Source organism: Oreochromis aureus, linkage group 13 (genome assembly GCF_013358895.1).
Source record: "Oreochromis aureus strain Israel breed Guangdong linkage group 13, ZZ_aureus, whole genome shotgun sequence".
Classification (NCBI taxonomy): domain Eukaryota; kingdom Metazoa; phylum Chordata; class Actinopteri; order Cichliformes; family Cichlidae; genus Oreochromis; species Oreochromis aureus.
The window spans coordinates 3,074,684-3,095,356 of NC_052954.1; the positions used below are offsets into that span (position 1 = coordinate 3,074,684).

The window sequence follows — 20,673 nt, forward strand, 5'->3', positions numbered from 1 at the left end:
TTGTAGACTACTACAAAAATTGTCCTCTTAAACTATTGGATTTGAATAAATGAAATTCAATTTAAAATAATGTAATAGTGCATTCTCTCAGTCAGATGCTTTCAGACTGTGAGGGTAAGAAAAGCATGGATGAGAAAAGTCCATTTTTCTTCAGTATCAATTACTGATGTTTATCAGCACATAGCATTACTTCAGTGGGTACACTTACAACAGCTTATTACCAAATGGGATGTTGTGTATTCAGATGACAGTGAAAACTGAAGCAAATAAAGCTGAACGCTTAAATTTGTATCATCAACTTCTGTATTTGATTTCTGTTCGGGGATACTGTCAATGATTTCCTTTCAACACTCAGCTGAATACATCCACTGGTTTTCAGACAGTAGTTTGTGGTTTTGAGGCTGGTTTCACACTAATGACTTTATAACACTGTTGGTTGGCTTTACAAATGAAAGATGGTTTTCTGTCAGCAGCTTCACGTGTTTGTTTGTTTTTTGTGATTCTTAGTAAGCAACTGTGTATGAAGTCTGAATTTCAGTGTGTGTATGTGTGAGAAAGACACGGGGAGTGAGAGACAGATTATCAGTAAGAGGAAATGAGACTGAGAGCTCCTGAATGTGACTGACTGAACTCAGATCACTGCTGATAATAACGCTGTCCGCTGCTACTATCCGTTGTGTTTCTATTGATTATTTATGAACAGAAACTACTTGTTCCTGTCACTTCAGGTGTGACGGGCTTGGATGACCATATTAGGAACACGGAACCTGCGCACCTGTAAACTGACGTCATGTGCTGAAAGTACCTGAAACAGCGCCTTGCAGAGTCGATTCTCAGTTACAGAAACTACCTTCAGGGGACAACAGGAAGACGTCAAGAAGCGAGTTCGAAGAGGAATATATTTAGAATTCTTTTCGTTTTTGGCTGTATACTTGAGAGGAATACTAAAAATACAACTTAGACAAATGGGGACCGCATTGTTCGCGGTTTTTGGTGCTTTAATCGTCGTTTTCCAGGTGAGACTTCCTCTTTTGGTTAATATTTTGCCATCGGTGCTCATTTCTCTCACTGTGCATTCTACTTTAAGTGACAGAAAATAAATGTTGGTTAATCTTGTTACTTATTTGATTGAATTGGACAACACCGGTTGTCTTACAAGCAGTCTTTTCTCTCTTTTTTCGCGGAATAATTTCGGCAGCTCGTTTATGCGTGAAGTAGCCCTCGATTTTAATAAAGAAATACATTTATCAGCTATGGTACTTCCTGGGACTAAGTGGGCCAAACGAACTTGTGGGGGTCTAAAATCCTTATTGTGTGTAGCAGCTTTCTCCGCAGAGCAATCTGGAACAAATTTAAAAATAAGTTATTTAAAAAAGTGTCGAAGCCGCAGAACACACGCGGAGGTTTAGGCCGTCTTTCTTTTTCTTTTCATACCCTTCCGCCTCGAAGAGTTCGAGGTTGAGCGAGCCTCGCCCTAATTCTGCTGATGACGTCGTCTGCAGGTTAATTTCCAGTTCAGAGTTGTGGTTTCGTATGCAAACACGTTTCAGCTTTGTTACCTCCAGTCTGTTTTGTCTTACACATATTGAGAAGCACGTTTTAAGAGACTTAATTAATGAAAATTAAAAGAGAAAACGGACTATCATCAAAGTAACACAGTTTTGTGAATTTAAAAAAAATGAAATTGAAAAAAGTCCTATGGCGTACAGACACAATTTTAATTCATTCATATAATTAAACGGGGTGTTAGACAAATTTTCATTAGTATTTAAAGTGACAGTTATATTGTTCATTATTCGATATTGTTTAAAATGTGTATATTAAGCAGCGCAATGCCTCGCAAAGGCATGGTATTTTCTAAACAACAGCTCAAAGCTGAAAGACCTTTCCGCTTGAGGAAAAACCTAAAATCCTGACCTTTTCAATGCTGAAAACATGTCAGGTTTGCAGTTTTTGATTTTTAAAACATATAGTTGTTCAGTTTTGAATTCTGGTAAGCCTAAATTTTCCTCTTGTTTATAATTATTCAAACTTATTGTACGTCTAACTGAAACTGTTGCTCCTCTAGGTCTCAGCACTAGAGATAGCTAACAGGCCAACATGTGTGCCTGGATTTGAGCCAGAGCTGCTGATTTTCAGAGTGTCCAGGGAACGTCTGAGGCAGGGCATGAGGCTGGGCAAAGGTAAGAACAACCCAGAGTAGGCTCATGCATGGGTATTTTGGTAAACATGTGTTTTTGATTTGGATGTAAATGTTTTCTGTCTGGATGGTGCGTTACTCTTACCCAATAACAATTTCATTTAGATGAGTATTTGTTTCTATTGTCCAGTATCATTTCACATGTCAGATTTGTTTGTACAAAACTGTTGGATGGTTTAGACCTGAGTTACAGGGCTACATGGAATAACTGTGCTTTTGTAAAGGACTCCTCTGGCCCAGATGGCCTTCAGCAGATTAGTTGGGCACATTGTTCTCAGTTGAAACCCAAACATGTCTCAGCCTGCCCTGACTCTGCTTCTCTCAAATACTTTTACCTGCTGGTCAGAGCACTGTCCCCGAACCTGTTTTACAGGCTTTGCTATTCAAATGTTGTGAAACACTGAAAAATGAACTGTTTTCTTTGAGTTCAGTTAACTGAAAGGTTTTAAAAAGCTTCTTATCAACAGACTTCAACAGTGTTTTTTTTTTTTTTTTTTTGTGTGTGTGTGTGTGTGTGCGTTTTGTTTTTTAATAGGCTGTGGTTATGCATGTCTGCTTTAACGTGAATATTCGTTCATGTCTTTATCAATTGTCTCTACAGAATAACTAATTACCCACTTTGATGTTTTCTAAGACACAAGCACTTTATTATAATCGGATTAAAACGCTGTGTAAATGTATGTACAGCTTCACCTTATTTATTTAGGAAAATATTGCAGAAATCTATATCTGGGCATCATATGCCAGTTCCTGTCCTTTTTCAATACAACTCAGTAAAATGTCATTAAGAGTAGATGCCAACAGGGCCCTAGAGTAGGTGCCAAAAGTACTTCAACCTAATGGAAAAAATGGTTCGAAATGATTGATGGGTCCAGCCCTACTAAAATATAAATATTGTTTTAGCTTCTTGGCCTATGGTTATAACAGATGCATTGATACAACCTTTTTGTCTTCCAGTACTTCTTTACTTTGACTGCATGTCTTGATAGTTTTGTATTAATAGGCTGTTGTCTGTGAATACGGTTTAGACAATTCTATGAATTGTTTTGGTTCAAGTCGAGGCTGTTTATCCCCACTCTTCTTTCTTATATCCTATCGTGTGTGTGTGTGTGTGTGTGTGTGTGTGTGTGTGACATGTAAATGCAGTTTTTATGTTTTTGTTAAAAGTAAATAATGTTGATAACCTGACTAAGTGTTGCCACCATCCAGAGCTAAAAACCATTTAGTCATCTTGCAGTCACTTGTACTGCTTTTAAGGAAGAGGGAGTGGTGTCTGTCGCTTTTCTTTGTATACAAAAAACTTGCCAGATTTTTCACTATATGCACCACATTCATAATAATTAACTTTTTTCTATTCTTTCCCAGTGGGCTTCAGTGACTGCACAGAGCGCACAGTATTTCTTTTCAGCACTGATGACAGTCACTTTACTGTGAAGGCAGATGGTACATTAACGGTGAGTAGAGTTGACAGACCTGACAGCAAAGCTGGGGTTAGTTTAAAAAAAGAAGAAATTACAGTAAGATTTGTGAGGACTTAGTCTAATGAATGTAGTGCATGTTGTATTCCGGCTAAAGGTTTTGTTTTTTTATATATTTATTTATTTTTACCTTCCAGGTAAACAGAGAGGTTGTTCTTCATAAAGGACACCAGAACTTCTTCATCCACTCCTGGGACTCTCAAGGTCACAAAATAACAGTTCCAGTCAGTGTCGTTCACCCTGAGCATCACCATAGACATCACCATGGAAAGCACCACCATGGAGATCACACAAACTTCAACATTCAGCATCACAGTACTGAAGTGGACTCTATTAACCACACAGAGGTATGTTTAGAGACGCTGTTTAATGGAGCATGAAGGAAAAGTACATTTGGATGGAACTTTTATGGGAGAAATCGATACATGCAAAATGCCTGTTTTTGACATTCGGTCTTGTCTGACATTTTTAGTAGATGCAGCAGATGGCAACTTAAATTCTATGTAACCTCACGAGTTATCAAATTCACAAACTTGAGTATCAACATGTCCTGCTTGCCTGCTTGGCAGGGTGACAATAATGCTTCATTGGCCTTTATGGGTAAGATGTTGAAACTGATGTAAACTCTGGACAGTCACAGAGCCATCATAGTCTGAGAATAATTTAAAACTCATTCTGAGAACGTCTATGCTCCTCCTTGTAGTTTAGCTAAGTTCTGAGTGTTCTTCTGCCCAAGCTTTTGCTAACAACTTGTCTGCATGTTGTTCTAGAATGCCACTGAGCCACAAGTGCCCGTTCTGCAATTTTCCAAGTCTGGTGGAGGGCTGAGGAGGAGGAAAAGGGACTGGGTTATTCCTCCACTCAATGTTCCTGAGAATCAGAGAGGAACCTATCCCCTGAAAGTAGCTCAGGTAAGGTGAACTGAATGAATTTGTGACTAATCTGATAATTAACGTTATTTTATGACACATTTTGGACATTTTTATTTTTAAATGTTTTCTGCAGAGGATGTCGCCGTTGTTTACTTTGCACTCTGCATGTCCTTTATTTATTTTTTTCTTCCCCACTTAATTCTTACTATTTAATCTGCAAAGTTTTGTTTTCCTGGATGTGTAACGAAGACATTTTTACTTGACTTTTAGTCTAAAGTTAACATAAGGAAAATGTGAAGGCACAAGTAAAAATCTGTACATTGCTGGCAGAAAGAAAAGTTAATAGTTAAGGGTGCCGGTTTAGCTCGTGCCGTAAGGCTGAGAGAGACCAAGATGGGTTCAAGTCCGACCCACGGCACTTTGCTGCATGTCTTCCCCTCTCTCCCTCCTCTTTCCTGTCAATCTTACTGTATCTGTCAATAAAGTCAAAGCTCCAAAAAATAAAGTTAATACTTAAGGGACAAATGTAGAGTTTATTTGTGCCTTACATGTAATTAGCCTTTTTGCTCTTTTAATTTCAGCTTGTAAATGCTAGAATTTTTCCATCTCTCAGTGCTCTTTCTTTACCTTAGACTCCTGGCTCCCCTTGAGCCTGGTTCTGTTGGATGTTTTTTCCAGTTAAAAGGGGGGGGGGTGTTTTTTGTTTTGTTTTTTCTCCTACCCACTGTGACAAAGTGCTTCCTCATAGGGATCAACTGATTGTTGGGATGTCTTTCTAATATTGTAGGGTCTTAACCCTGCAGCATGGAGTGTCTTGAGGCTACTGTTGTGAATTAAGTCAGATTAACTAAAACTAAACTGAAGTGAAATGGTTAACAATAAGACAGAAAGAAAGAAATTCCCCAGATGCTTGGAGAATCTAGCAATCTTGTTGATATGAGATCACAAGATAACAGTCCTTCTAAACTGTATTTCAAAATAACCAGGAAAGTCTTGAGTGTAGACTACACTACAGTGCACAGCCTCTTTACTCTTAGATCACACTAACTGTCTATACTAACTTAGTCCTGTGTGGCGCTTTTTTTTTTTTTCCCTCTCCTCCAGATCCGCTCTAATGAAGATAAAGCAAGGAAGCTCTTTTACAGCATCACTGGTCCTGGAGCTGATCTGCCTCCTGTTGATCGTTTCAGAATGGACAAACAGACTGGCAATCTGTATGTAACACAACCACTCGACAGAGAGGAAACGGCCAGTTACACGGTAACACGGTGGCAACAGTCACCAATAACAATGAAATCTTTGACTTGTTTGTATTGTGTGTAGATAGAAGGTGTAGAGATAATGTAATGAATTCAAAGGTCAAGCTAAAACTTTCTAAATGAAACATGTTAAAATCTTCTGTCTGTGTAGTTTCTAGCACATGCTGTGGCTGATGGAGCAGGACAAGCTGAGGATCCCATGGAGATTATAGTCAATGTGATCGACCAAAACGACAACAAACCTTATTTTACGGTGGAGTACAACGCAAATGTTGCTGAGGCCACGGCCATCGGTATGTATAGAAACCTTATTGTCTCTGGACTTCTTAGGTAGTTTTCTGTGGTTCCTGTTTATAATTCTTATCCACTATATTTAATGAATCTTAAGATATTCATAAAATCAGAATGACACCAAATTCAGCTGGTTATGTGTTGGGTCGGAAAGAAATTAGCAGACTTTTGCATTACGTCCATTTTCTTTAGTAAATCTCGTAAGTGAAGCAGTGTGAAGACCTTCAGACACTTATGCTCTTGTTTACCTTTTTTCTGAATTCCTCCAATTCAGACACAGAGGTGGTTAAAGTTGAGGCCAAAGATGATGATGAGCCAGATAATCTCAACTCAGACATCCGCTATCGTATTCTGAACCAGGACCCACCGCTGCCCACTGACCACATGTTTGAAATCAACCCAGTTACTGGAAGCATCAGAGTCACTGGTAGAGGATTAGACAGAGAGGTAAGACTTGTTAAACACATTTAACACACAGGTGTCCTTTTACACCTAAGGGCTGAAAAACACTTTATAATGAATCAGGATCAATAGTCTGCCTGTCACTACTAGAAATCAGTCAAAGAGGGTGCTGCAAAAAACATGTTTTGGGTTTTTAGTGAAACTTGACACAGCCTCTAAAGTATAGGTATAGTTTATCTGTCTACATTTCTAGTTTGTGTCATACTTCTGGACACACATTTCATACTTAGCAAATAGTTTGTCAGACAAGTCAGTGTCTTCCATGCAGACTACTGGAGATCAGAGCAATCTGTTTTTGGTGCAGCATCGTAGAACTCTTTGAGACTGACTTCACAGAGCAACAACAAACAACAAACAGCCTCGTGCCAAATGGTCAAGGAATACTTTATTTTAAAAAGTTTGGCCAAGCATCTCAACAGCATCATTTTTGCAAGTGTTTGTCATAAGCAAAATATTAAATGAGTTTAGCTTCAGCTTTTCAGCAGAATTGGCCTTCATAGATGAAGAGCTTTAGTCAGTTTGAAGGCTGTGTTACAGTCTGTAAACTGATGTCAGTGTCTCTTCCTTCCTGTTGATGAGCTGATCTACCTTAACAGTCCTCGTATCTTAACAGAAATATCCACAGTACACTCTGACAGTACAAGCAGCAGATATGGCGGGAGAAGGGTTAACTGGACAAACAAAAGTCATCCTCACAGTGACGGACAGCAATGACAATGCTCCAGTCTTCACTCAGAGCTTAGTAAGTATGAAGTAACTGGAAACTTCCTGTTTAACAGAGTGAAAAGGCAGCAGTTAAAGCAGAACACATTCAGTCTGTATCTAACTGCATTACTAATGTTGCACTCACACATACTGACACAGCAAAAACCCACAATGTGTTTATGTTCATGACAAAATTACATTTGCATACATACAAAATGATCTTCCAATAAATGGCAAAGATTTTATTGAATCTAAATCTCAAAACAAACAGCAAGAAAACTCTTAACAAGCAACGGTGCTCAGTGATGCTCAGATGTATTTAAAGTCTTTGAATGATAGCTTCTTCTCACTCTGGGTCACGGTTGCCATAAATTGTGAGTTGTGACTTTTTTGTGCCAAAAGACACAAAAAAATGATCTTGTTTGATCGACCCCAACGACTTTCATAGTGTGCCTTGTTTCTATAGAGAATGGTGAGTCTTTGACAGCAAATGTGAAATGTACAAATGCAGTTAAAAACAATATTTTACCACATGCTTAGCGAATTAAATTTATGTACTCCACAGTTGTAGACTTTCATTAAGTAATGACCCTAATATAATGACACGGACTACAAAATGAGGGCATTATTCTCCATTCCTAGTTAGGCTTTAGATCGTTTTTCACTGCCATGATTTCTGACTCATCCTTTATTTTCTCGCAGTATACTGCAACAGTTGATGAAAACAAAAAGGATGTTGAGGTGGTTAGGATGATTGTAACAGATGAGGATGAACCACAAACTCCAGCCTGGAACGCCAAGTTCAAGATCGTCAGTGGTGATCCTGATGGACTTTTCACAGTAAAAACAGGAACTAACAAACAGGAAGGAATCCTTTCTACTGCAAAGGTAGGAAGAAATCAGGAATTCTTGCATAATATTGGGAGATATTTATCATCAATGAATTGAATATTTGTGGCATTTGATGGCAGCGTTTTTGTGATTTCTTGTAACCTCATAAAAATCTGTGCCAACACCCTTATGCGTTTCTTCTCCCTCCTTTCCTTCCGACCAGGGACTGGACTTTGAGAGGGCCAGCAAGCACACTCTGTTGATTTCAGTGGAGAATGAGATTCCTTTTGCTCCTGGTGTTTCTGTGGTCACTTCTACCGCCACGGTGGTGGTAAATGTGAAGGATGTGAACGAAGCTCCAATATTTGATCCAAAGGAGAAGCTTGTGGTAAAACCAGAGGACCTTGCCGTGGATGAAGTCGTGGTGCAGTACACTGCTTCAGACCCAGACACTGCACGCAAGCAGACAGTCTCGTAAGTCGGGGGCGGGCGGACTTTCTACTACTAAAGGAAATGTATCACTGACCTCATAAGTGCTGCAAATATTCAATTTCCTTCTAAAAATTCACTTGAGTTTGGAGCTAAAACCCTCAGTCAGGTTTGTTTTTCCTAAGGCACTAAGGATTAAGTTTGTGGATGAAACCCTAAATGGTTAAATCTCAGATAAATGTCAAGTATTTAGATTCCATCTTCTGTTTGGTCAAAATTGATTCACTGTCCTTATGTGTGGCAGATAAAATTACAGAATACTGTCTATAGTGATAAAACACTGAATAGCTGTATACCATAATAGTATATTAGGCTTATAAAAGACCCAAATACAGTTAATTAGTTTGACATTCAAATTCATACCATAGCTGCATCTACTAGGAGGCTGATGGATAGTACTAGTGGCCACCAGTATTTTTAAATGATGCAAGAACCCTGTAACAGTTAATGTGTTTAATTCTCGCATCGTGTATTTAGCCTAAGGAGAAAGCGGAGGATGTCCAAAATCAAATAACACATTGTGCCGTATTGTGAAACATGCTAATTGTAATCATCCTGCCTGCACAGTATTACCATCTTTTCTGTGGCTGTCTTGTACAGGTACAAAATATTGACTGACCCTGCAGGCTGGCTGAACGTGGACAAGGACACAGGCCTTATTAAAGTGAGAAGACTCATGGACAGAGAGGCTACCTTCGTCACAAACAACAGATACACTGCAACCATTGGTGCATATGATAATGGTAGGTGGTAGTTAAGACTATTACAATTTATAACTTTTAATAAAATTCCCATTCCTGAAAAGTTATGGAAGAACACGTGTTAAAATGGATAAGTTGGGCTAGCCTGTATAATGTCCCTTAAGATAAAGTTGCAAAACAAGAAATTCTATATTGCACAGACTGATTACTGAATGATGGAATGGAATCTTTTCTCAATATAAATTCCAGCACAAACGGCCTTTCCTGGGACATTCACAACTAATAACATTGCAACCCTTAATTTGAATAATTTAATAATTAGTAATTCAGTAATTAATTTGATCTTAGCCATTAGTTTTAGCCCTTAAATCTTTGTTTTAAAAGCCAAGTGCCAGTTATAAGGATCAGAGGTCTAGAGGAAAGTCTGTGGGCATTACTATGAACTTGGGTTTCTTCAACAAAGTGAAATATCATTTTAATAAATGTTGTTCTCTTGGTGTTCTGTTACCAGATGCTGTCCCAGCTACAGGAACTGGTACCCTGATCATTCAGCTGGAAGATGTCAATGACAATGCTCCTGTCGTTAAGCCGCATGACATTAAGGTGTCTTATTTCCCACCAGCTCAACAGCTGTTTCGTGTTGAACACGTCTAATAGTGCAGAATTGTTCCTTGTAAAGTCAATGTATTTATAAGCACAATTTAAAAATGATACAGGTTGACCAAAATGTTCAAATAAATGGAATAAAACAGAGCTTTAAGGTCTGTTAGAACTTCGCCTTTTTTTTTTTTTTTATAGTTCAGAGTGTGAGGTTAAGAGAGTGCTAATCCGTTTAGACTTAAAAACAAACGGAACTTTGAAGTCAATTCTAAAATGTTCTGGAAGCCGGTGGGGGGGGAAAAAAAAAAAAAAAAAAATCAAAACATGGATAAAATGCTCTTGTTTATGTGTGCCTGTCAGGAGTCGGGCTGCCACATTTTAACAAGTAGACGAGAGAGCAGAGCACGAACTCCAAAATAGCTGTTGCAGTAATCAAGCCTGGATGAAATAAAGGCATGAATTACTTTCTCAAACAGTAAAATGTAGTGAACTTAGGATGGGATCGAGTAAAAAGTGCAAGTCCAAGTGTGCAGTCATGTGATACAGCATATCAGCATAAAGAAAAGCTTCACTGTCTTTGTTTCCTCAGGTGTGCAACAAGGATCCAGCTCCTCAGCTGCTGTCAGTAACAGATGAAGATGGACCAGAATTTGGACCTCCCTACTCAGTGTCTTTACAGGGCATCTCAAAGACCAACTGGACCGCTAGGATGAATGACTCCAGTATGTACACTGCTAATATGTGACAGTATAAACTGATGCTGTCAAATAACATGGCCAGAATTTTAAATATTTTGGTTCAGAAACCAAAATATGTATTTTTCCTGCTAACATGTGATTTGCAAATGTCAGGAGGATTGTTTAGGTCAGACATGATTCAGTGTTCATCACTGAACATTGACATTTGAGTAATTGGTGCTTGTGTGAGGACATTGTTGCTATACAAGACTTAAAAAAAAGAAAAAAAACTATTGCAGCATGGCTTTGAGGAGGTGGTAAAGCTTTGTTAAAGTGAGACAAAATAAATCCATGAACACGGAATTATAAAGTAAAATTTCTGCTGTCTTGTTTATTTCAGGAACAGGCATCATCTTGAATTTGGCCACTGAGCTGCCCAGTGGATGGTACAATGTTATACTGAGAGTGGGAGACAAACATGGCTTGGAGCAGGACAGCATCGTCAAAGCTGAAGTGTGTGACTGTAGGGGCGCAGAACTGACATGCTTAGGCCGTGCTGTAGGTGGCAGCAACCTGCCCCTTATCCTCGGAATACTTGGAGCCATCCTGCTGCTCGGTGAGTCGCACATCTGTAGTCTCAGGACGGTGCATCTCTTTCCTTTCACAGCTAAGTAGGATTTCATTGGTTACTGTTTGCTAAACTTTGTGCTCTGTGTTCAGCGCTGTTGCTGCTAGTGCTGCTGTTTGCAAAACAGAGGAAAAAGGAGAAAAAGGAGCCACTCCTGCTGGATGATGGTGTCAGAGACAACGTCTATTACTATGATGAAGAAGGAGGTGGAGAGGACGATCAGGTAAATGGACACCCATTCTGATTACACATTAATCAAAGACAGACAGACAGACACACACACACAGGAACAGAAAACCTGAGATTTTCTTTTTGAGATTAAATGTTTTAAAAAGGCTGATCAAATTTGATGTAATATTTCAGTAATGTGACCCAGGCCTTTTAGTGATAGAAAAGTATGAGTAGACAACAGGCCTGATGCAGTGAGTGGATTGCAGAAGTACAGCAAAAATATTCCATGTAATAAAGCATTAATTAATCACCTTCTTTCAGGACTATGACCTGAGTGTTCTCCACCGTGGTCTGGACAACCGGCCGGATGTGTTAAGGAATGAAGTGGTGCCAAACTTCATGCCTGCTCCTCAGTACCGGCCACGGCCTGCCAACCCCGAGGAGATTGGCAACTTCATTGAAGATGTGAGTGAGATTGTAAAGCTTCTTGTAACTTAATCAAATGTGACACTGAGGTCAGAGCATCATGTGATAACGTTGACCACAATATTACAGAATAAAGAAATTTAATGTACTGCTCTGCTTAGATTCCAGAGTACCACGGGCTACCACAGCTTTGTAAGATCCTGAATGATGCAGGAATAAGAATGTAGCTGTGTAAACTTTAAATATCTGCTCAGATTATCAAGCCATAAGACAAAAATTGTAATGTTCACACACATGTTAGTATCATGGTCAAGGATATTTGGTATACAGACTACCGGCCTTCCGATTGGTAGTCAACCTGATCTAAAATCTAAGACATGCTTAAACTGGCATTACCTTGGCTCCGTGCGTGCGTGCGTGCGTGTGTGTGTGTGTGTGTGTGTGTGTGTGTGTGTAAAAAGAGGGGGTTGTTTAATTGACTTGGTCCCAGATGGATGGTTGGGTAACAGTACGTCATGTCTGTTTTATTAACTGTAAAATTCATTATTCTGTTACATTATTCTGCTCTGTAAGGTAATTGTAATAAGTTGTGTAAAATTTCCTCCGATAGAATCTGAAGGCTGCCGACAACGACCCAACAGCACCCCCTTATGACTCCCTGCTGGTGTTTGACTATGAGGGAGGTGGTTCTGATGCAGGAAGTCTCTCCTCTTTGAACTCTTCAAGCAGTGGAGACCAGAACTATGACTGCCTCAATGAATGGGGCCCTCGCTTCAAGAAACTGGCCGACATGTATGGAGGAGGAGATGATGACGATATGCTGTAATCATACCATATCGCATAGCTGCATGTTTAATTTGTAAAGGCAAGCCAGAAAGGGACTTTCAACTACACATTTTGGTTTTTTGTTTTTTTTTTTTTGTTTTTTTTATAGATATATGTGCATTGTGGTTTGCCTTCTCACTGCAATCCCGTTAGCAGTAATCGCCCACTGCTCGGAAGCCAAAGGATGAGTTTTTGTTTTGTTATGAATGCATTAGGCTCTGTCTGCTTTTTGTTATTTGTTTCTTTTTGGGTTTTTTGTTGTTGTTGTTTTTAACATCTGTTTGACCTTCAGCCTGAAGACTAATACCTTGTTACTTATTCTGTTGAATAAGTGCTGAAGCCACAGTGAACACTTCTGTGTAGGTTACTGGGCGACACCTGAGACACTCTGAGGCTCGTCAGTCACACTGGGAAATGTGTTGCTTTATTCTATAGCATTTGTACCGATGGTCTCCATTTGTTTTAAAAGTAAAATTTGAAATGATCAGGATGAAATCCAGGTATTTGCCAGTACCTCGTCAGCCTTTGACAGTGTGCTCAATGAGTTATGAATACTTTTTAAATTGTTTCCTAGGGATCTGTTCATGTCTTTTATTACAATGATTTGTCAAAAACGAAATCTTTGAGATACTTTGTGAAATTAGCTTTGTTCTTTATAAAATTGTATTAAGACAACAGTGGATTTGTGTGGTCTCTAATTTCAGTTTAGTACTAACTGCATTAGACTTGGAGTGCAATAAACAGCAGTGACAAAAAGCTCAATGTGAGAGAAATTCTTTAATTTCATTGTCACTTCACTGCAGGTCATTGCAGAGAAAGACTGACCCACACAAGTTCCTTTTATTTCTTTCTGATCTGAAGTCTGTTCAGCTTCATGTGATTTTGGACGTCACTGTGCTGTCTATGGACACATTAACCGATGTGTTTGGATGTACAATTTTATTTACATTGTATACACCTATAGTCCATATTCCTCTTGCTTAACAATGGAGGCACATTCTAGACAGATGTGTGAAGTATAGTAAATGTACTGTTGGTAAGCTATACTGTGGGTTTTGTCCAACCTAAATGCTTTCACACTTGCTTTAGTAAAGTGAGTGTGTTAAAGGTTTCTACATGTTCTTTGAAGATAAGTTGGAGCTACACTAATGTCCAAGCACTTTCTCAGGAATCACAGACTTGCAGGTGTGTGGAATTGGGTTTCTGATAATTGCTGACCACAGAAAATGTAATATTTTTAGAGCTATAATAATACTATGTGTGAATCTAATTGATTTTGGTTACACTTTAAAGTGTAACCAAGGCCTAATTACTACTCCCATAGTATATTTATCTCACTTTGTTTTTGTTTGTGTTTTAAAAAAAATAATTTTTAACAACAGTAGCACAAGACGAGGACATACAAGGTTAACATGGAAAAGCTGTAAACAAAAGGCTGGATGGGAGAAAAATATAACGAAATCTCAACTGTGATGAGCCCTGATATGTTCATCTGCACAGATGCAAACGTGGATGCAATTTTGCTCACATACCTATACTAATATATGTATATTCATGCATAGTGTTATCTATACATACACATACCCATGCACTCATACAAAAATACTGATACACATAAATAGATCTGTATGTAATTAGAGAATTTAATTAGATGATGTAATTAAGTGCCAGTATTAATAATAGAAGAAGACGTTTACTGGAAGGATCTGAAAAAATAAATAACAACCCCGAGAAGTTGAAAGGGAAGCTTGAGGTGACATTGTCCAAATCAACAATATTAGTCTAAGTAAAGTGGTTGGTGATTTCCAAAGTTTGACACCATCTTTATAGTCCTTAGACTGAGGTCTGCCAGCTCTAAGCTGGACTCCAGACCTTCATTGATGGTCAGCTCAGATGCAAAACATCCTTGTTTATATGGCTCTCACCAGTTGGAGATCCTGTAATGAAGTCGGCCTAGTGAATCAGATGTTTCACACCTCCGGGGGTTTCCTGATTGGTATATCTCTGGATATCAGAATGTTACTTTGTAGGGCTAAAAACAGGGCTGAAAAAAAAAAAGAAAATAAAGGGAATAAAGACAGAAAATGAATTATTCATTCAACAACAACAACAACAATAATAATACTAGTGAGTAAATGGGAGAAAATGTATTTAAAAAAGGTGAACTTTAACACTGGTCCTTCCGTCTTGCCACCAGGACACCCTGGTGGTAGTCACTTGGAGCAGGGTGCTCTGTGGTGATATCTCAATCTTTATCATGGAATTGTATGCAGTGGTATTGTTGTGTAATCACTTACGGTCAATAGCAGCTTTAATAGTGACCTACACTGCCTGTCCACTCTTTCTTTAACTTTATTTTTACTAGAACTAATGGATGTTTTTAATTACTTTACTTGCATTTAAAATATATATATATATATATATATATATATATATATATATATATATATTTTTTTTTTTTTTTTTCTATAATTAATAAAACTGCTTGTTACAGCAATTGTACCAGTTATTTTGACTGCACTGTTTACTTCTCAAGCACACCATCATACCTACAGTAGAATGGTTGACAAAGAAAAGAATCAAACTGCAGTGGTAACGCCTGGTCAAAGTCCAGACCTCTCCTTGAAGGAGTAGTAACAGATCTAAGAGTTTATGATAATAATAGTAATAACTGGATGATTGTTTACAAGTGCTGCAGCCTCTACACTGATAAGGGTAACCTCATAGTGCCAACATTTGCACTATACAACCTTACAGTCTCATTAAAAATAATCATCACTGGCTCATAGTAAAGCTAGTTTCCAGAAACATTACCAAACGTGGCCACAAGATGGCACTCATTTACAGTACAGCTGGAGCAATAAAGCTCCCTTTATGGGACAGAACTCTGCTAGGAGTTGCACAGAGTGATCACTTTCTCTTTAGTATATTTAATATATATTTTTGTATATTACACTGTAAAGCACCACGGCATACATTGTTTCTTGATTTCTACGTCAGATCAACCCCTCGCTTGTCATGTCCTATAAAGACCAGGATGGTGATGATAAAAATGCTCAGCTTGAGGCTTCCTAACAGGACCTCACAAACAACAGCATGGTAGCAAAAGCTAACTTAGTTACTGAGTGTGACTCACTGCACCTTGCACTGTCAGGCTCAAAATCAGACACGTTTTAACTTTAAAGTCGGTGCAAACATCAAATTACAATGAAAAACATCCCTTCAGATAGCAAAACCAAAATGACATAACATTACATAAATATGTACTTTTTATTTGTTTTGACACAGAAAAATAGGAAAACACAAATCACAACGCATACTTGTGAAACCTTCCACACTTGATGGTGTACAGCATTTGTAAAAAATGCTTTTATCATCATTGATAAGAGATAAATGATGGGAGAAAGAGAGATCACAACAGAATGATTGAGGTTGTCTGCAGCATTTTTTTTGCTGAAAAAAACCCTGCAAGATAAAATTAAGGTGGACCGCTCTGCAGCTGTCACTATAGAAATGCTATTTCATGGGTCTTTGTGCTAGATGTTCTGTTGGTTTCCCTTTACATTCAGGTTCTGTTTCCTTTTATTTCCATCTACACATACAAACATCCAAAAAATTCCCCTTGCTATGATCATGTGACATCAGGACCTTGATGTTGCATCTCTTTATTAAAATCCATCACCAGATCATTTCTGTTCACATTCTTCCTGAGCTCCATTTGAAAGCTTGATGTTGTGAAGCAACTGGCCAACAATCCACAAGGAAAAACCTTCATCTTTGTGTCTTTCTGCCCGGAGCTAACACACTGTATGTTATAAAGATCTTCTCCCTGACTTCAGCTCCATGTCGCTCTGTCTGTGTCATGCTGAAGTCTAGAGAGGACATGATGACTCCATGTTTTTGAAGGGGGACCTTAGAAAGCCAAGAACATCCCCCTGAGAGAAGAACCTCCTGGTCTTAGCAACTAGGGGCTTTCTGGATCTCCACGAGCGGTTCTCGCCACTGTAACCAAGTCAGCTGTTCTGGAGTGGAAGAAAGAAGAGAGACATGTGTGTTTGAGTTTGTGGCATCAATGTATTTATTTTTTTTTTTTAACTAAAGACCAGAGATGGGCAGTAATGTGTTACTATAATCCAATTACTTTTTTCAAGTAACGAATAACATAAGGGATTACTGTTGCATACTATATAAGTAATTAGATTACTGTTACTTTCCTGTAAGCACACTGCCTTACTGCGTTACTAAACCATCGTGATTTTGTTTTTGAGAGTGTCTCATGACAATAACGTAAGCGTGTGCAGATCAACAATGATATGGAGTGTGGGAGAGACTACAGCCATGCAGCGTTTAAAGCGTGGACGCACTTGCATTACTTTAAGTTTAATTCCGTACAAAGTGACAAAAACATTAGCGTCCGTTGTACACTCTGCGTGGGAAGAAAATTTCTTTCTATAGCGAAAAATTAAACTTCAAATCTGAGCAAGCATCGAGCACGCTGCCACGGGAATGTGACATTCACAGAGAAACCCACGGATCCCCCCACTGACATGACCGCTGTGGGCAAACCTCCACCCGCCCCACTCCTGCTAAACAGGTGAACATAGATTTAAGAGTGACAGGACTCAGTGCTGCTGAATCTTTGATTTTATTTATTTTCTGCTGTGTTTTACTTCCATCTACAGTGGCTTGCAAAAGTATTCGGCCCCCTTGAACTTTTCCACATTTTGTCACATTACAGCCACAAACATGAATCAATTTTATTGGAATTCCACATGAAAGACCAATACAAAGTGGTGTACACGTGAGAAGTGGAACGAAAATCCCACATGATTCCAAACATTTTTTACAAACAAATAACTGCAAAGTGGGGTGTGCGTAATTATTCAGCCCCCTGAGTCAATACTTTGTAGAACCACCTTTTGCTGCAATTACAGCTGCCAGTCTTTTAGGGTATGTCTCTACCAGCTTTGCACATCTAGAGACTGAAATTCTTGCGCATTCTTCTTTGCAAAACAGCTCCACAACTGCCCTGTGATGGCCTCAGAGGTTGTCTAAGAGAATATTGGGAGCAACAACATGATGAAGTCCAAAGAACACACCAGACAGGTCAGGGATAAAGTTATTGAGAAATTTAAAGCAGGCTTAGGCTACAAAAAGATTTCCCAAGCTTGAACATCCCACGGAGCACTGTTCAAGCGATCATTCAGAAATGGAAGGAGTATGGCACAACTGTAAACCTACCAAGACAAGGCCGTCCACCTAAACTCACAGGCCGAACAAGGAGAGCGCTGATCAGAAATGCAGCCAAGAGGCCCATGGTGACTCTGGACGAGCTGCAGAGATCTACAGCTCAGGTGGGGGAATCTGTCCATAGGACAGCTATTAGTCGTGCACTGCACAAAGTTGGCCTTTATGGAGGAGTGGCAAGAAGAAAGCCATTGTTAACAGAAAACCATAAGAAGTCCCGTTTGCAGTTTGCCACAAGCCATGTGGGGACACAGCAAACATGTGGAAGAAGGTGCTCTGGTCAGATGAGACCAAAATGGAACTTTTGGCCAAAATGCAAAACGCTATGTGTGGCGGAAAACTAACACTGCACATCACCCTGAACACACCATCCCCACTGTCAAATATGGTGGTGGCAGCATCATGCTCTGGGGGTGCTTCTCTTCAGCAGGGACAGGGAAGCTGGTCAGTGTTGATGGGAAGATGGATGGAGCCAAATACAGGGCAATCTTGGAAGAAAACCTCTTGGAGTCTGCAAAAGACTTGAGACTGGGGCGGAGGTTCACCTTCCAGCAGGACAACGACCCTAAACATAAAGCCAGGGCAACAATGGAATGGTTTAAAACAAAACATATCCATGTGTTAGAATGGCCCAGTCAAAGTCCAGATCTAAATCCAATCGAGAATCTGTGGCAAGATCTGAAAACTGCTGTTCACAAACGCTGTCCATCTAATCTGACTGAGCTGGAGCTGTTTTGCAAAGAAGAATGGGCAAGGATTTCAGTCTCTAGATGTGCAAAGCTGGTAGAGACATACCCTAAAAGACTGGCAGCTGTAATTGCATCAAAAGGTGGTTCTACAAAGTATTGACTCAAGGGGCTGAATAATTACGCACACCCCACTTTGCAGTTATTTATTTGTAAAAAATGTTTGGAATCATGTATGATTTTTGTTCCACTTCTCACGTGTACACCACTTTGTATTGGTCTTTCATGTGGAATTCCAATAAAATTGATTCATGTTTGTGGCTGTATTGTGACAAAATGTGGAAAAGTTCAAGGAGGCCGAATACTTTTGCAAGCCACTGTATTTGAAAGAGTGAGTGTAAACACAAAACATTATATTTTATATGCTCGAATATGCAGAAAATAGGTTTAAATGTTAAACACATTTCTTCAAGTCAAAGACTGTTGCCTGTAAAAACATTTTTTGCTTAATGCAATGTGCATAAAATTGAAAGATTTAAACAAATAAAACAATTTTTAGAAAGAGGCTTTCCATTTGATTTAATTTTACATAATGGATTATGCAGAAAAAGTAGAATTGGGCTGAAAGGTCTATTGCTTTATTACGTATTCACTTAGCTACTTTAAAAACCATGATACACATATCATGGTTTTTAAAAGTAGCTAAGTGACATACAAGGTAAGCGACTCATGTTGTAACTGACGTCAGACGCTGGAGATTTTGGCGGAAAATTAAAGCGAATGGTAGTTTAGAATTGAACAAATTCCTTTAAGCTTCAGTATTACCAAATACACTTATCAATTATCTTATAACTAACAAGATTTGTCTAAATCATCTTCAACACCCTGGAGAACAACGGGGAGAGTTTAGAGGCTCTCCAAGATTATATCGATCAGTGCTTCCAGGATCTCGTGATGAAGAAGACCCAGAGTGCAGCTTCCCCGGCCAAATCTGAGACGCCCTCGTCGAAAAGATGTCGCCCGGCAGATTCCCCCGGCACAACATCGCCAGCCGGCAAACATATTACCGACATACTGGAGTCAATTGACAAGCGATTGTCCAGTTTCGACGCAAGGCTGTCCTTGGTGGAGATTCTTCACCGGGAATTTAAATCCTTGCGAGAATCCCTGGAGTTCAGCCAGCAGCAGGTGGAAACGCTCGCTGCTGAAAATGCCACGCTAAGGGAGTCGGTGAAATGTCTCACATAAAATGTTCCCCAACAGAGAAAATAAAAAAAAATAAAAGAGACAGTTATTGATCTACAAGCTCGTGGCATGCGTGATAATCTTGTATTTTCTGGTATTCCAGAAGCCGCTGGAGAAAACGCGGAGACTACGGTGAAAAGCTTCATCAAAACCCACCTGAAGCTGCCGGAGGACATGGTGGAGAACATCGCCTTTGATAGAGTGCATCGCATCGGCCCCATGCGGGCAGCGGCCGGGAGACCACGTCCTATTGTGGCCAAATTCGGCCACTTCAAACAAAAGGAACAGGTGAAAAGTCGCGGCAGGGAATCAAAAGGAACGGACATCAGCGTGAACAACCAGTTCCCTAAAGAGATCCTGGAACGACGCAGGGTCCTCTTCCCAATCCGATGCGGCTTCATCCAGAAGGGCTCTCGCGCTGTCATCACTGTGGACCGGCTCTACGTGGATGGATAGCTTTACCGCGACCCCGGCATCACTCCGTGGCTGTATTAACTTCACACCAGATAAGAATCCGGTACACCCTTTTCATATCCACTCACACTAACTTGCATTAACATCTGTTTAACTTACCAGTATCAAATTGCATCTTAAGTGTGATATCATAGCAGAATTTACACCGTCACTCTCTGTCAATGGTTTAATTGGAATGTTTCCGGGGGGTTTTTTTCTTCTCGTTTTTTTCTCTCTTTTTCCCCCTCTTGTTTTTATGCTGCTCACCCTTGTCCTTGGTTTCTTTCTTTTTTATTTTCTTTCACTGCTTCGATCACCTGCTTCCAAACTCATCCACAAACAACATACTTTATTTCGACATTATACGCACAGCACGATCACGCACAATCATGCGCTCAACGGCAGCACATTTACCTCAGTCAGACAG

General features: G+C 39.5%; 2 protein-coding genes across 2 annotated transcripts in view; one reads left to right on the forward strand and one right to left on the reverse strand.

The window, feature by feature from the left end:
- Positions 1-780: 780 nt before the first annotated feature.
- LOC116333747 (B-cadherin-like) lies at positions 781-13,372 on the forward strand. The gene is made up of 18 exons (XM_039621776.1): positions 781-1,016; positions 2,069-2,183; positions 3,566-3,654; positions 3,816-4,025; positions 4,449-4,589; positions 5,655-5,810; positions 5,961-6,102; positions 6,375-6,547; positions 7,176-7,304; positions 7,970-8,155; positions 8,322-8,572; positions 9,188-9,330; positions 9,800-9,891; positions 10,478-10,610; positions 10,966-11,181; positions 11,286-11,416; positions 11,686-11,829; positions 12,401-13,372. Exons 1-18 carry the CDS (start codon positions 966-968, stop codon positions 12,614-12,616), a joined length of 2,718 nt encoding a protein of 905 aa, XP_039477710.1. The 5' UTR covers positions 781-965; the 3' UTR covers positions 12,617-13,372.
- Positions 13,373-15,866: 2,494 nt separating this feature from the next.
- The window catches only part of rasgrp3 (RAS guanyl releasing protein 3 (calcium and DAG-regulated)), a 107,076-nt gene continuing 102,269 nt past the window's right edge, over positions 15,867-20,673 (reverse strand). Inside the window, exon 18 of the mRNA XM_039621530.1 lies at positions 15,867-16,637. Within this exon, the coding sequence (XP_039477464.1) occupies positions 16,629-16,637 (9 nt within the window). The 3' untranslated portion in view covers positions 15,867-16,628. The remainder of the gene's footprint in view (positions 16,638-20,673) is intronic.